Source organism: Carcharhinus amblyrhynchos, chromosome 7 (genome assembly GCF_965287045.1).
Source record: "Carcharhinus amblyrhynchos chromosome 7, sCarAmb.v2.hapA, whole genome shotgun sequence".
Taxonomy (NCBI): Eukaryota; Metazoa; Chordata; class Chondrichthyes; order Carcharhiniformes; family Carcharhinidae; genus Carcharhinus; species Carcharhinus amblyrhynchos.
This window is the reverse complement of record NC_137330.1, coordinates 105573656-105587576: the sequence shown is the minus strand read 5'-3', so window position 1 is coordinate 105587576 and position 13921 is coordinate 105573656. Positions and strand designations below refer to the sequence as shown.

The 13921-nt window shown below is 42.0% G+C and overlaps 1 protein-coding gene across 1 annotated transcript in view; it reads right to left on the bottom strand.

Moving 5' to 3' along the window:
- Positions 1–12208: 12208 nt before the first annotated feature.
- Positions 12209–13921, bottom strand: part of LOC145345181 (uncharacterized) — a 135093-nt gene continuing 133380 nt past the window's right edge. Inside the window, exon 13 of the mRNA XM_080192905.1 lies at positions 12209–13854. Within this exon, the coding sequence (XP_080049031.1) occupies positions 13738–13854 (117 nt within the window). The 3' untranslated portion in view covers positions 12209–13737. The remainder of the gene's footprint in view (positions 13855–13921) is intronic.

Sequence of the window (13921 nt, the reverse complement as noted above, 5' to 3'; positions counted from 1 at the left end):
CTTAGTTTAAAAATCTAACCTGAAATCTTCCTTCATAATTTCGAATGATTTACACAGCTACAGAGAAAGTCAAGTTAAAAATAGTCCCAGGCTGCTCTCCCCGCGGCTGCATCATTAATTTATTAATGCTCACTGCTTTTATTTCATAATAAATTTTGCAGTAGCTATATTTTTTCCATTGATTAAAGCATATGGATAAAATGCTTACTGCTTCTATTTAATGTCTAAATTCTGCTTTTGCAATGGGGGGTGGGAAAGCTGTATCTTTTATTCAAATAATGAAACTTCCAAGGATGTGGTCCAGTTCCATTTAGACTAAAATCCTTTAGACTTTGCTGCACAAGGGAGTGGTGAGCCAGCAGATCAACAAAGAAATCAGCCATTGCACTGATGCCCTGAAGAATTCATTCTGCTGTTTGGAAAATTCAGTTATAATCTGTCAGCTAACACTTTCAACACAGCCTTTTACAGGCATTTCACTACAAAACATCTTATCATTGAAAAAATAATTTGCATAGAAATGTGTACATTGGTTCTCAATATTGAGCCAAAATAATGAGATAATTCTTCCACTTGATAAAGCGTTAGTGCGACTGCATGTATACAGATCCTGTTGCCATAGCATGGAAAGAATACTGCAGCTACTGAAAGGATACAGGAGAGGGCAGCCACAATGGTTGAAGGGCTGCAGGATTGGGTTATATGGAGTGAGCCCATAAACCTGGCACATTCTCACTAGAAACTAGAAGGCTGAGAGGTGATATAATTGTTCTTTCTGGGTTTCCAAAAGATCTCAGTAATTCTGACCACGATAAGCTCTTTCACCTTGTCCAAGACTGCAGAAGGAGAGAGCAAGATCAGTGCTTTCAGTGAACAAGTCTTCAGTCAGTGCACAGGATGCCTAACAAAACAGTCAAAGCAGTTAGTTTTGATTCATTCCAATGCAAATTTGATGGATTTCTTTCAGAGTAATATTTTGGGTTACAATAAATATTAATTTCAGACAAGGCATGGGGCAGGTACAGTGTGCTTAGGAAGAACAGGAGATATTGTCCTTACAGTTTTCAAAACTCTCCACACCCCTGGGATTGTTCTTTTCTCATGACTGGTTCTGCTGTAGGCTGATTATCGTGGAAGGCTGTCATTCACAATGCTCGCAAGGGGGAAAAAATCTCCACTGGACGTTTGTGGAGCCCAGAGAACCAAGGAGTGGTAGTGCCCATTCAGCCAATCAAGCTGATTCCACTATTGAATAAGATCATGGTAGCTCTGATTCTGCCTTTAATGCCACTTTTTTGCCTCCCCCCCCCCCCCAGTCAATCAAAAATAAAAAACAAGGGCCTTTCAAGCATCCTCCCAAGCACAGAGACTCCTGCTCTCCCACCAGCACAGAATTAGCACCAATGGAAAGTCCAGCAGTTTGGAGGCACACTGACACACATCAGCACAATTCTACGGTTTTCATTTAGTTGCTTTCACAATTCTTATACAGCCCATCCCTCGGCTCTGCGCGGGAAGCTGATCAGGCTGGCATTGCAGACCAGGAACATTGCGCTTGGCACGAAACTTGTTTTTCTGCTGATGCCCAATTCTCCAGGCCAACGTAATTCCCGTTGGACCCAGAGAATCTCCCCAGTGTCTTTTAAATTCAGGGTATAGGGTAACCTAGCTGAATTGTGGCCTTCCATGCTTGCTCCTGCTTTTTCACAATTGATTTTCAGTTCAGTGACATTGTGAGTAAGTATCAGGAATAAAACTTCATTTCCAATCAGTTATTTGAGTGGGTTTGAATCAATAAGTAGCTTATGCCATGGGGCCCAGCTGTGTCACATGCTTCATCCATAAGTCATTTGTAGTGATGCAATAGGCTTCTTGGCCTACGTACATATATTCATTTTTAACCCCATCCTTCCAATTTTGCAAACCCAGTTGGTCACCGATGATCAAACCCTTGTTTGCCCGGGTTCCTCACATTGCAGTGAGACATGAAAACTTCATCTGTGGTCTAAACATAATTGTTACAATGTGCAGTCATATCACAATAGTTACTCTGACGCTGAATAAAATTGCTAAAATTGCTCTGGTTACATTGTCTCTTGGGAGGTGGCTTTAGTTTGAGGTCTTCTTGTTTGTAAGATATTGATTCTTCAGAAAAGTTCAGGCAGGCTGTGGAGATCAAGATGTACATCTGCATCAAAACAAAGAGTAGCACTTTCTCTGTCACAGTTTTTAATTGACTAATGTGATACTGTTTATTTTCTCTGCCTCTTTGGCCTTTCACGGTGGTAACCTGTTAGCCCATTAAATGGGGTAATTTGCATACAACTGTACAGTTTTCCCTTTCTCCACCAATGGAGAAGATTAGTGATTAGCATCACCTTCAAATTACCTCAATCAATAACATTCTTTACAAATATATTGCTAATTTGAAGTTACTTACATATCAATATTCATGTGTTAATTACTAAATCAAATGAAATTAACTTACCTCCAGCTCTCTTTTTCTTTAAAGGTGGATCCAATTTGTGGATTTTTTTACACTGTGGCACTGGGTGCCCCAGTGGTTAACATAGCTGCTGGACAGGGCCGGGGACCTGGGTTCAATCCCAGCCTCTGTCTGTGTGATTTCACACGTTCTCTCCATGTCTGTGTGGGTTTCCTCTGGGTGCTCCAGTTTCCTTCTACAGTCCAAAGATGTTCTAAATTGGCCATCCTAAACTGTCCCTTAGTGTCAGGGGTACGAGCAGGGCAAACAGGTGTGGTTACTGTTGGTGCAGGTTCGATGGGCTCCTTCTATGCTGTTGGGATTCTATGATTACTTCCTGGCCCAATCCAAAATTCTTTTACCTTTGACTGCACTGTGAAGTACCACAGTGTACAATGCCATTCTGATACTTTTAAGGACAGTTTTTCTATGGCGTATGTGTCCATGCCTCAATGATTTAAGGATGTTGTCTCATTCTATTGACCCAGTTGACCATTTCATGCTGTTTTTCAAGTAGTTATACATGACTGAGGCCTGTTTCCATGTATTTGACTATGTATCTCCTAACTTTTCAACTGACCCATTTGTGAGCTGATTTCCTGCATATTATAAGAACATAAGAACATAAGAAATAGGAGCAGGAGTAGGCCATCTAGCCCTTTGAGACTGCCCCGCCATTCAATAAGATCATGGCTGATCTGTCGTGGCTCAGTTCCACATTCCCGCCCTCTCCCCAAAACCCTTAATCCCCTCACTTATCAAAAACCCATCAACCCGCATCTTAAAAATATTTAGCGAGGCAGCTTCCACCACTTCAAAGGGCAGAGAATTCCAGAGATTCACCACCCTTTGAGTGAAGAAGTTCCTCCTCAACTCTGTTCTAAACCGCCCCCCCCCCCCTTTATCTTGAGGCTGTGCCCCCTAGTCCTACTGTCTTTTCTGAGCGGGAAGAGTCTCTCCACCTCTATCCTATCCATCCCATTCATCATCTTATATGTCTCAATGAGATCTCCCCTCATCCTTCTAAACTCTAATGAGTACAAGCCTAGTTTATTCAGCCTCTCCTCATAGCTCAACCCCCTCAACTCCGGCATCAGCCTAGTAAACCTCCTCTGCACTCCCTCCAAGGCCAAAATATCCTTGCGTAAGTGCGGCGACCAAAACTGCACACAGTACTCCAGCTGCGGCCTCACCAATGCCCTATACAGCTGCAGCAAGACCTCCCTACTTTTATATTCAATCCCCCTCGCTATGAAGGCCAGCATCCCATTTGCCTTCCTGACCACCTGCTGCACCTGCAGGCTGGGTTTTTGCGACTCATGCACAAGGACCCCGAGGTCCCTCTGCACCGTCGCCTGCTGCAGTTTTTCGCCACATAAGTAATAGTCCTTCCTACCATTATTCCTACCAAAGTGGACAACCTCACATTTGCCAACATTAAATTCCATTTGCCAGTTCCTGGCCCATTCGCCCAGCCTATCTAGATCCTTCTGCAGACTCTCCACACACTCCGCGCAATTTGCCGTTCCACCAATCTTGTTTCTGTTGATTACTTCACACGTAACATATCTGTACACTTATGCAGTATCTCAATGTCATGCCAACACATTCTTGACTTTCAGGTAATCTTATCAAAAGATCTTGCAGTCTTTGCTAACTCTCCATTTGTAGTCTCAATGCTTCATAGTAGCAAGATTATCAAATTCAGTTCTTTAAAAAATATTCCTTGGCAAGGAAGTAAATATTTCCAGGAGGAATCTGTTAATTTAACTAATCTTCTGCACACCTTCCTTTCACTAGAATCTATATTAATACCAAATTGATATATTGAATATACCCAATGTGAATTATTCCAGTTCCCTTTTGATGTTGCACCTTTTCTCCTGAACTCTGTTTCCTCACACTATTTCACAAATGCAATATTTATCACTTTAACTTGTTTGTGAACCCTAGAAAAACTTTACAGTTCAATAAAATAGCTTTATGATATCTTTAAAACAGAAATCAAATAATTCTCTTTGATTCTGGGAGATGTCGGGGTGGGGCAATTCTCCCAGGCCGCTGCACTGCTTTTGTAGCACAGCAGGCTGGGAGACTCAACTGGAAATCATTTAGCTGGCTCCCCGCTTGCTGCCACAACCTCTGCAAGTCTCCAGGCACCAGATTTCTGGTGCCCTCAGCTCCACACCAGAAATTGGCGAAGGGGATCAGAGGATCTGGGGGAAGGCAGGATCAGGCAATTGAGTTGGATGATTAGCCATAATGAATGGCAGAGCAGGCACAAAGGGCCAAATGACCTACTCCAGCTCCTATTTCCTATGTTTCTACGTTTAAGAAAAAACTTGAATATCTTCTTTATTCATCAGCCTGTATCTATCGATATCTGCTAAAAAAAAACCCAAAAATCCATTTTGGTTCTAGTTAGGAGCCCAATAAGTCAACTCATAGAAAATCACAGCCGTCAATAACTTTCTGCAACTTAATTTGTAAGAAGTTACATCTAAAAATACAAAAGCTTTGTGGAGATTTAAAAACAAATTAACTGTGTGCGGAAAGGGTTAACCTTTTTGCAAAATGTAAGGTGGCTGAGTTAAACATTCTTTAAGGCACACAGTTGCGCAGCTCTACGTAACTTTCTTTTAGCAAATTAGAAATGTCACATTGAATTCCACTTTCTTAAATGTTATACTTCTCTCTCCCAGTCCAATTTCTACAAATTTTTCCTCAGAGATGAAACACAAGTAAAACTCTTACTTGCATTAACTCAAAAAGAGAACAATAATTTGCTAATTTTAATATTAACTACTTAAAAATCACATTCAAACACAAATAATCGATAAACATGGTTCATTTGCAACTTGTCCAGTATCCCTCCAAATCCTTCTTAAAGCAGTATCTTCCAATCCAGATTCACCCCACCCTGATATATCTGCATTTCCTATTCAGAGTGAATGCTGTTTAATGTTTCTAACTCCTTTATACAAATTTGCCCATCAAATTCAAAAAGAGGAACATTCTGTTCTTTCTCACTAATTATTCCTCAGACATCTCCAGGTCGTCCTGATTCAGAAATTAGCATATTCTCAGAGGGGAGCGCAAATACATGACTGAGGTGACTGGGAACCAGAGTGGTGTCACAGGTCAACGCAGAGCTGGATTATAATTGCTGGTTTTGGAGGTGCACTGATCTGTACTTTTCCTTATCAATTTGTCTTCAAATCTGAATCACCTTGATTAAAGTCTGCAAAATGCCTTTTCACAGAAAGGGAATCATTTCCATTTCTGGAAATCCTTTCCTTTCGACTCACTTACCAAAGGGACTGAAGTATGGGGATCTGACACATCCCCTCCCAAGCCTACCTCATTCGACCGGTGACAGTGAATCTGTTTAGACTGACGCTGACACAAGTTTTCAAGTCTGATGAAAAACCTGGAACTGGATTTCCATACTGTCCAATAGAAAGTAGATCTCTAATGAGACCTTCTGTTTCTTTCATAATTGTTTCTTCCATTTCCTTCCCCATTTGCTTCAATTCTGCTGGGGGAATCTCCTGGTTACTCTCTTTGTGGTTTTGCAGCAGGTGTTCTATTCATATATTCTCCAACAAATTGAAAACATTGTGTCCTCCTCAAAACCAGCAATATTCCTTCTGGCAGATTGGACTTAATGGATTGTGTTATAAGGAGAGGCTGGATAGACTGGAACTAAGATCAAGTGTATTATCGACATGCTGTGCTTGGTTGAAGTCATTAGGTTACATTTTAGCTTGATTTGAAGCAATTTCTAAAAGCGGCATCTCGGCCTTTTGGCTAAGATGCAAATAAGATCGAGCCTTGGAGGATGTGTTATGCCTACTCCAGTCAGCTTGGATCATGTAGATCAAGCCTGAGACAGGAGGTGAGAGCCCTGTCTTATCAGCTTGGATCAGGAACGTCTCAACTTGTTGAGACTCTGAATTGGACTTGATTTGATTGAAGTGGAATAAAAACAAAAAAAAAGACTGGGACTTTTTCCTCAGGATTGTAGAAGGCTGAGGGATGATCTTATAAAGGTCTATAAAATAATGAGGGGCACAGATCAGCTAGTTAGTCAACATCTTTTCCCAAAGTTAGGGGAGTCTAAAACTAGAGGGCATAGGTTTAAGGTCAGAGAGGAGAGATACAAAAGTGTCCACAGGGGCAATTTTCACATAGTCGGTGATGAGTGTCTGGAACAAGCTGCCAGAGTAGTAGTAGAGACGGGTACAATTTTGTCTTTTAAAAAGCATTTAGATGGGTATAGATGGGTATAGAAGGATATGGGCGAAATGCAGGCAATTTAGATTAGCTTAAGGGTTTTAAAAAAGAAAGGGCAGCATGGATAAGTTAGGCCAAAGGGCCTGTTTCTGTGCTGTAAAACTCTATGATTCTACGAGATGGTAGTGTTTCAGGCTTTCCCTGTCCTAAGGACCCTCTCTGACAGATATCCACTGCTTAACTGCATTGCATTCAATCAGACACCAGAGGTCAGTGGCTTGGGTAAGATATGCCTCACAACACCAGGTTAAAGTCCAACAGGTTTATTTGGTAGCACAATCCATTAATATCCAGAGCGCTGCTCCTTCATCAGATAAGTGAGAGCTCTGTTCACAAACAGGGCATATAAAGACACAAACTCAATTTACAAATTAATGGTTGGAATGTGAGTCTTTACAGTAATCAAGTCTTAAAGGTACAGACAATATGAGTGGAGAGAGGGTTAAGCACAGGTTAAAGAGATGTGCATTGTCTCCAGCCAGGACAGTTGGTGAGATTTTGCAAGTCCAGGCAAGTCGTGGGGGTCACACAACACAGGGGGTCTCTTTCTGTGACCCCCCACGACTTGCCTGGACTTGCAAAATCTCACTAACTGTCCTGGCTGGAGACAATACACGTCTCTTTAACCTGTGCTTAACCCTCTCTCCGCTCGTATTGTCTGTACCTTTAAGACTTGATTACTGTAAAGACTCACATTCCAACCATTAATTTGTAAATTGAGTTTGTGTCTTTATATGCCCTGTTTGTGAACAGAACTCCCATTCACCTGATGAAGGGGCAGCACTCCAAAAGCTAGTGGCTTGTGCTACCAAATAAACCTGCTGGACTTTAACCTGGTGTTGTGAGACTCAGTCCAATGTTGGCATGTCCACATCTTGGGTAAAATATCCCGGAGTGCTTCTGACTTTAGGGTGTAATTGTCTTAAAAACAAGCTTTGGAAATTAGGTTGGTTCTGCCCAATTGATGCTGATTGAGGAGTGACATACAGGGAACACTCATATAGAACATAGAGGTGGCTAGCAAAGTCACTCATGTGTCTCTTTCATTTTCTCATTTAAGTCTATGTTAGCAATGCCCAGAGATTGCAAATGACAGTCACGATTTCTGCTAGTGTAGGTAGATACTGGGTCTGCATTTTCCTTCATGTTTATTGAAGAGGCAGTTAAAATAATATTTTCTAAATCATCATCCTGTAACAATGCATGACAATGTCTAAAATCTAACCATTGCTAATTTACAATTAGGAGGTCATTTCCCCCCCCTCCCCCCATCTCAGTACAAGAAAGAAGTGTTGACCTCTCTTCATTTCTTATAATCTGTCCATCAGGATCTGTAACTGTGGCTTTGCTGATTATTTTACCAAACTCAACCAGTGATGTTGGGTCAGACTGAGCACACTGCTCACAAACTACAGTCTGAGACTGGACTGCAAATCCCATGACTAGTTGCAATGATTAAATTATCGGAGGTGATCTTACCATTGAACACTCAAGCCAATGGTGGGCAGGGTGAGCCGGTAAGATCATGAGAGAGCCGAGAAGCCAAGTTTGCTCCCAATTTCTCACTTCTCACAATCTAACGGCACTGGATGTCCAGTGCTATCGGCCTTGCGTCCGGAAAGGTATTATAATATTTAATATATTTAAATTTATCTTAGATCTCACTCGAACAGAATTTGTGAGCCCAGGATGAAATCGCCCAGGCTCACTTGCCTCTGTAGCCTCGACAGGGAAGTTTCTCTTCAGCAAGAATCATCAACTGGAACCAGGCATGATGGCTTTGCCAGTAGAACTGGAGGCCAGTGTGGCCCCCTGGCACCTCACATCAGTCACTTTGGCACTGCAGCCTGACATACTGGCCCTGCCCACTGGGCACTTTGGCACTGCAATCCTGGTACACTGACAATGCCCACCGGGTACCTGACAGTGCCAAGGGGATGGGGCCAGAGGAGGTAATGGGTGATCGGTGTTGCGGGGGGGAAACCACTGTGCATTCTGCAACAGGGATCATGGGGGGGTAGGGGGGGCAACCTCTGCCGTTCTGTGCTAGCCATCAGTGACGGGAAGCGGGGGCTTGTGGTTTTGGCTGCAATCATTCCGGGCAAGGGGTGGCTATCTTTCCAGGGCAGGGGGATCACAATTGAATGTGGAGCCCCATGGTAGCAGGGGTGGGTTGGGGCTGCTGGACTATGGAGGCATGCTATAGCAGCAGAGACCGTGACAGGTCTCTGTGCTCTCATAAACCTATGCATGTGTAATTGTGTTCTCTGCTGCTATCAGCTGGCTTTTGAGTGACTTAGGCCCTGCCCATACCCTCCGCTGGCGAATTTCAAGTTTATCAAGATTTCTTTTGCCTGTCAAGTATGATTCAATTTTTAAGTTGCCCAAAAAAAGTGCAAATTTCTCATGTTTTCCACTTGTTCGGGACTTAGAATATTTTGGGAAGATCGCACCCCCCCCCCACTTCAATTCTTCGTCTAACTCATATATTTTGTCTCACAATGAGAATGGTCTATCCCTGCTCTCGCTTCCTACAGAGCGGCCTGTGAGTCAGACTATTTTAGTTTCAGGCACGTGGTCCGTTCCTCAACTTGTAACAGTCTCTGTTTATAATCTTCTGCTTTTGTAATGCATGAGCCTGCTGTTCTAACAACACAGATTGCTTTGAATGGATCTCTCTTTCATGATCTGCCTGCTTTAAATGCCCTGCTAGCTGTTTTGAATGGAGTTCTCTCTCATGTTTGAACTGCTTTGAGTATATTTCTCTCTCTTGTAGTAGCTGCTCTGATTAGAGTTGTTTCTCCTGTTCCAGTTCTTCCTCGAGCTCAAAGAATCTCTGTTCTTTTTCCTGAATAATAACACCACTTCTGACAGCACAACAGTACATGTCATAGGGTAAAAGGTCCATAGCTTTTGATAACTTCCATATCTTACTGTTAGCTTTACATTGAATAAAATCAATCACGTCCTTGAACTGAATATTGTCTGATTTGAATAAGCAGTCACAATGCTCAAACACTTTTCCAGATAAACTTGGTGCTGAAATGAAACAAAAAGGTTGTGCTTCATCTTAAAGTCTGTTTTTGTAACTTAGATGTTTCCAAACATGCAGTGTTTTCAAGTGTTATCACTAAAGTGCTCATTCATGTCCTATCACCTTGATCACTAATTTTAGCCTAATAGGTATCCATAAAGACACTTGTAAGGTACCAGCAAAGTCTGATGGTTAAATGGGCTAACTCTGTATTAGGCTAAGGATGTGCAGCTATGCAACAAACATGGGAACTGATTGAAGAATGGCTGTTGCTCTGCCTTGCACAGACAGTGATTGAACATGGATCCCTGTGCGTTGTGTTCTTGAGAGAATTATGACCTTCTGACAGAGGCACAACTCTCAGTATTCGTGACCAAAAAGACAGCAATTGATTTGTGCCTGTCCTTGGAGTATGTGACTGGAAGCATACCAGCAGGATCTCTTTAAGAAGGAGAGACATAATAAGAACATAACATAAGAACATAAGAACATAAGAAATAGGAGCAGGAGTAGGCCATCTAGCCCTTCGAGCCTGCCCCGCCATTCAATAAGATCATGGCTGATCTGTCGTGGCTCAGTTCCACTTTCCCGCCCTCTCCCCATAACCCTTAATCCCCTCTCTTATCAAAAACCCATCAACCCGCGTCTTAAAAATATTTAGTGAGGCAGCCTCCACCACTTCAACGGGCAGAGAATTCCAGAGATTCACCACCCTTTGAGTGAAGAAGTTCCTCCTCAACTCCGTTCTAAACTGCCCCCCTTTTATCTTGAGGCTGTGCCCCCTAGTCCTACTGTCTTTTTTGAGCGGGAAGAGTCTCTCCACCTCTATCCTATCCATCCCATTCATCATCTTATACGTCTCAATGAGATCTCCCCTCATTCTTCTAAACTCTAACGAGTACAAGCCCAGTTTATTCAGCCTCTCCTCATAGCTCAACCCCCTCAACTCCGGTATCAGCCTAGTAAACCTCCTCTGCACTCCCTCCAAGGCCAAAATATCTTTGCGCAGGTGCGGCGCCCAAAACTTCACACAGTACTCCAGCTGCGGCCTCACCAATGCCCTATACAGCTGCAGCAAGACCTCCCTACTTTTATATTCAATCCCCCTCGCTATGAAGGCCAGCATCCCATTCGCCTAAAGAGACATCAGCAGCAGAAACCTGGGATCAACCACTGTAAAAGCAAAACCCTGAGTCTTGGACTCAGAGGCATCTGAACAAAACCCATTAGTAAGGAATCTCATCAGTTCAACTTGCCCTGGGTAGTATCTCAATTCATGAATTTGGATATTTTGTGAAGCTTTGATACCTTTTGAATACTTCTGTGTAGAGTGGTGTAGGTCAAAGGTTAAATAAGAACATAAGAACATAAGAAATAGGAGCAGGAGTAGGCCATCTAGCCCTTCGAGCCTGCCCCGCCATTCAATAAGATCATGGCTGATCTGTCGTGGCTCAGTTCCACTTTCCCGCCCTCTCCCCATAACCCTTAATCCCCTCTCTTATCAAGAACCCATCAACCTGCTTCTTAAAAATATTTAGCGAGGCAGCCTCCACCACTTCAACGGGCAGAGAATTCCAGAGATTCACCACCCTTTGAGTGAAGAAGTTCCTCCTCAACTCCGTTCTAAACCGCCTCCCCTTTATCTTGAGGCTGTGCCCCCTAGTCCTGCTGTCTTTTTTGAGCGGGAAGAGTCTCTCCACCTCTATCCTATCCATCCCATTCATCATCTTATACGTCTCAATGAGATCTCCCCTCATTCTTCTAAACTCTAATGAGTACAAGCCTAGTTTATTCAGCCTCTCCTCATAGCTCAATCCCCTCAACTCCGGCATCAGCCTAGTAAACCTCCTCTGCACTCCCTCCAGGGCCAAAATATCCTTGCGCAGGTGCGGCGCCCAAAACTGCACACAGTACTCCAGCTGCGGCCTCACCAATGCCCTATACAGCTGCAGCAAGACCTCCCTACTTTTATATTCAATCCCCCTCGCTATGAAGGCTATGAAGATATTTTGTGTGTAACAACGTTTGACATCTGGTGTAATTTTGATAAAGGAGATTTGTTGTATAATTGAGAATTTGCGTGTCTTTGTCCATGGCATCAATTGACCTGAGTGCAAGGGCAACACAATTCCAAACATATTCTTTTATTTATCTATAAGATTTATGGGGTTCAGTTGTTTGCAATAACTGCTCCTATTGTAAATCACATAAAGTTCCAGTGACTTAGTCATTTGGCAAGAAAAAAATACTTTAAATGATGAATTCAGAAAGTTTATTAACCATTAAAAAGAGGTAAAACAGATAAAAAAATGATGTGTCAATTAACAGTGATTGGCAGAAATTAACAGTAAGAGGAGAAAACTTAACTTTAACAACTGAAAAGAGATCTCACCAATCTTCACAAGCCATAAAGCGACAGAAGAACCTCAAAGACAGCTCTCAGCACTTCACTCCCCTGCCTTTCTCAGTCTCTCTGTCTGTCCTTTTCCTTCTCTGCCTATCCTTACTCAAAATGGCTTCTTGGGACCCTACTTTAATACCTTAAAATATTGAAAGCCCACCTTAGCCAATTGTTGGAAAAGAGTCAACTGGTCTATAACTTATTAATAATGAAAAAAAATTTACCCATTGGTTTTTAGCTAATTACGCATTATGGGTGGGATCTTACAGCTTTGCTCGGGCGAGACCAGAAATTCTGGCTTGAGGTCAATGGGGATTTCCGCGCCAATTCCATAATGGGGAAGTGGTAGAGTTCTGGCCATTAGTTTTAAGACAATGCTTCTTCTCAAACTATATCTCTTATCTTGAGATAGGTTTGGGCCTCAACCAATGGTTGGTCAACATGGCCTTCTGTTATCTGGAGTTGAGATCCCTTAAACAAGAGCTCATTAGGACTTTCCCCAGTCAAGATTAATATTCATGTTATCTCTTTATTCAGTGGCCTGAAAAACTCATATTCAATCCTTTTCTCTCATAGCACTTTAAAAATCTATTTAATGATCACTGTTAGGAAAAAATTATAATGAAAAATATTAATTTAAAATAATCAGGGAATGGGCATGGTGGCACAACACTGCTGCCTCACAGTGCCAAGATTCTGAGTTAAATTTCGGCGTTGGATCACTGTTTGTGCAGAGTTTTTAACATTCTCCCTGTGTCTGCGTGGGTTTCCTCCTCCAGTTTCCTCCCACAGTTCAAAGATGTGATTGGCTATGCTAAATTGCCCTTTACTGTCGGGGGATTAGCAGGTTAAATAGATAGGGTTATAGAGATAGGGCCTGGATGGGATTGTTGTCAGTGCAGACTCGATGGACTGAATGGCCTCATTCTGCACTGTAAGGATTCTGTGTTTCTATGAAAGTTATAAACATGTGTGTTCCAAAGTACATTTTCAGCTTTTCTAATATATCTATTCATTAATTATTTATTCTTTAATTGTCTCACAATTAAGGGCATCTTTTTGACAAAATCTGGCTGACTTTCAATTATATTGGTTTAGTTATTAAAATGGCTTCCAATAGTTCCAGTTAAGAACATGATAATTCAAACTACAAATGAAGACACCAAAATGATATTCAAAATTAAACTAGTGGTTTTGAAACTACCAAATGCTATTATTGGCAGTAGTGGGAAGTCTAACTATGACATTGTCACTTCTGGCAATGCTGTGGTTTGAATCTAGTTGTTTTCACAATACTCATTTATGTCATTAATCTGCAACATGATTGGAGAATCATTCAATGTGATGCTGATCTTGTACTGAATCTCAGCTAATAGAACAAATCTCAATCGATGAACAATCAAAACAAAACTCTTCTCAGTATCAAGAATGGTAGATTCAAATACAAGGGGAATAGTAAAATCAGAAATATAGAAATAAGACCACACTTAGCCAGGAAACTAAGTGACTTGGCTCTCTAGCTTACTCTTGTGTCATTTCTTCAATTGCATCTGCAAGTTTCTGGTACTGCTTCAAATCATTATAGATGTGGATGGAGATCCGAACATAAAGCTTTCCTCCCAATGCTTTGACTGGCACCTGATCAGAAGCAAGAAAATCAAAACATTGTCAGGTAGAAAAATCAAATGAGTTCCAACACAATGTG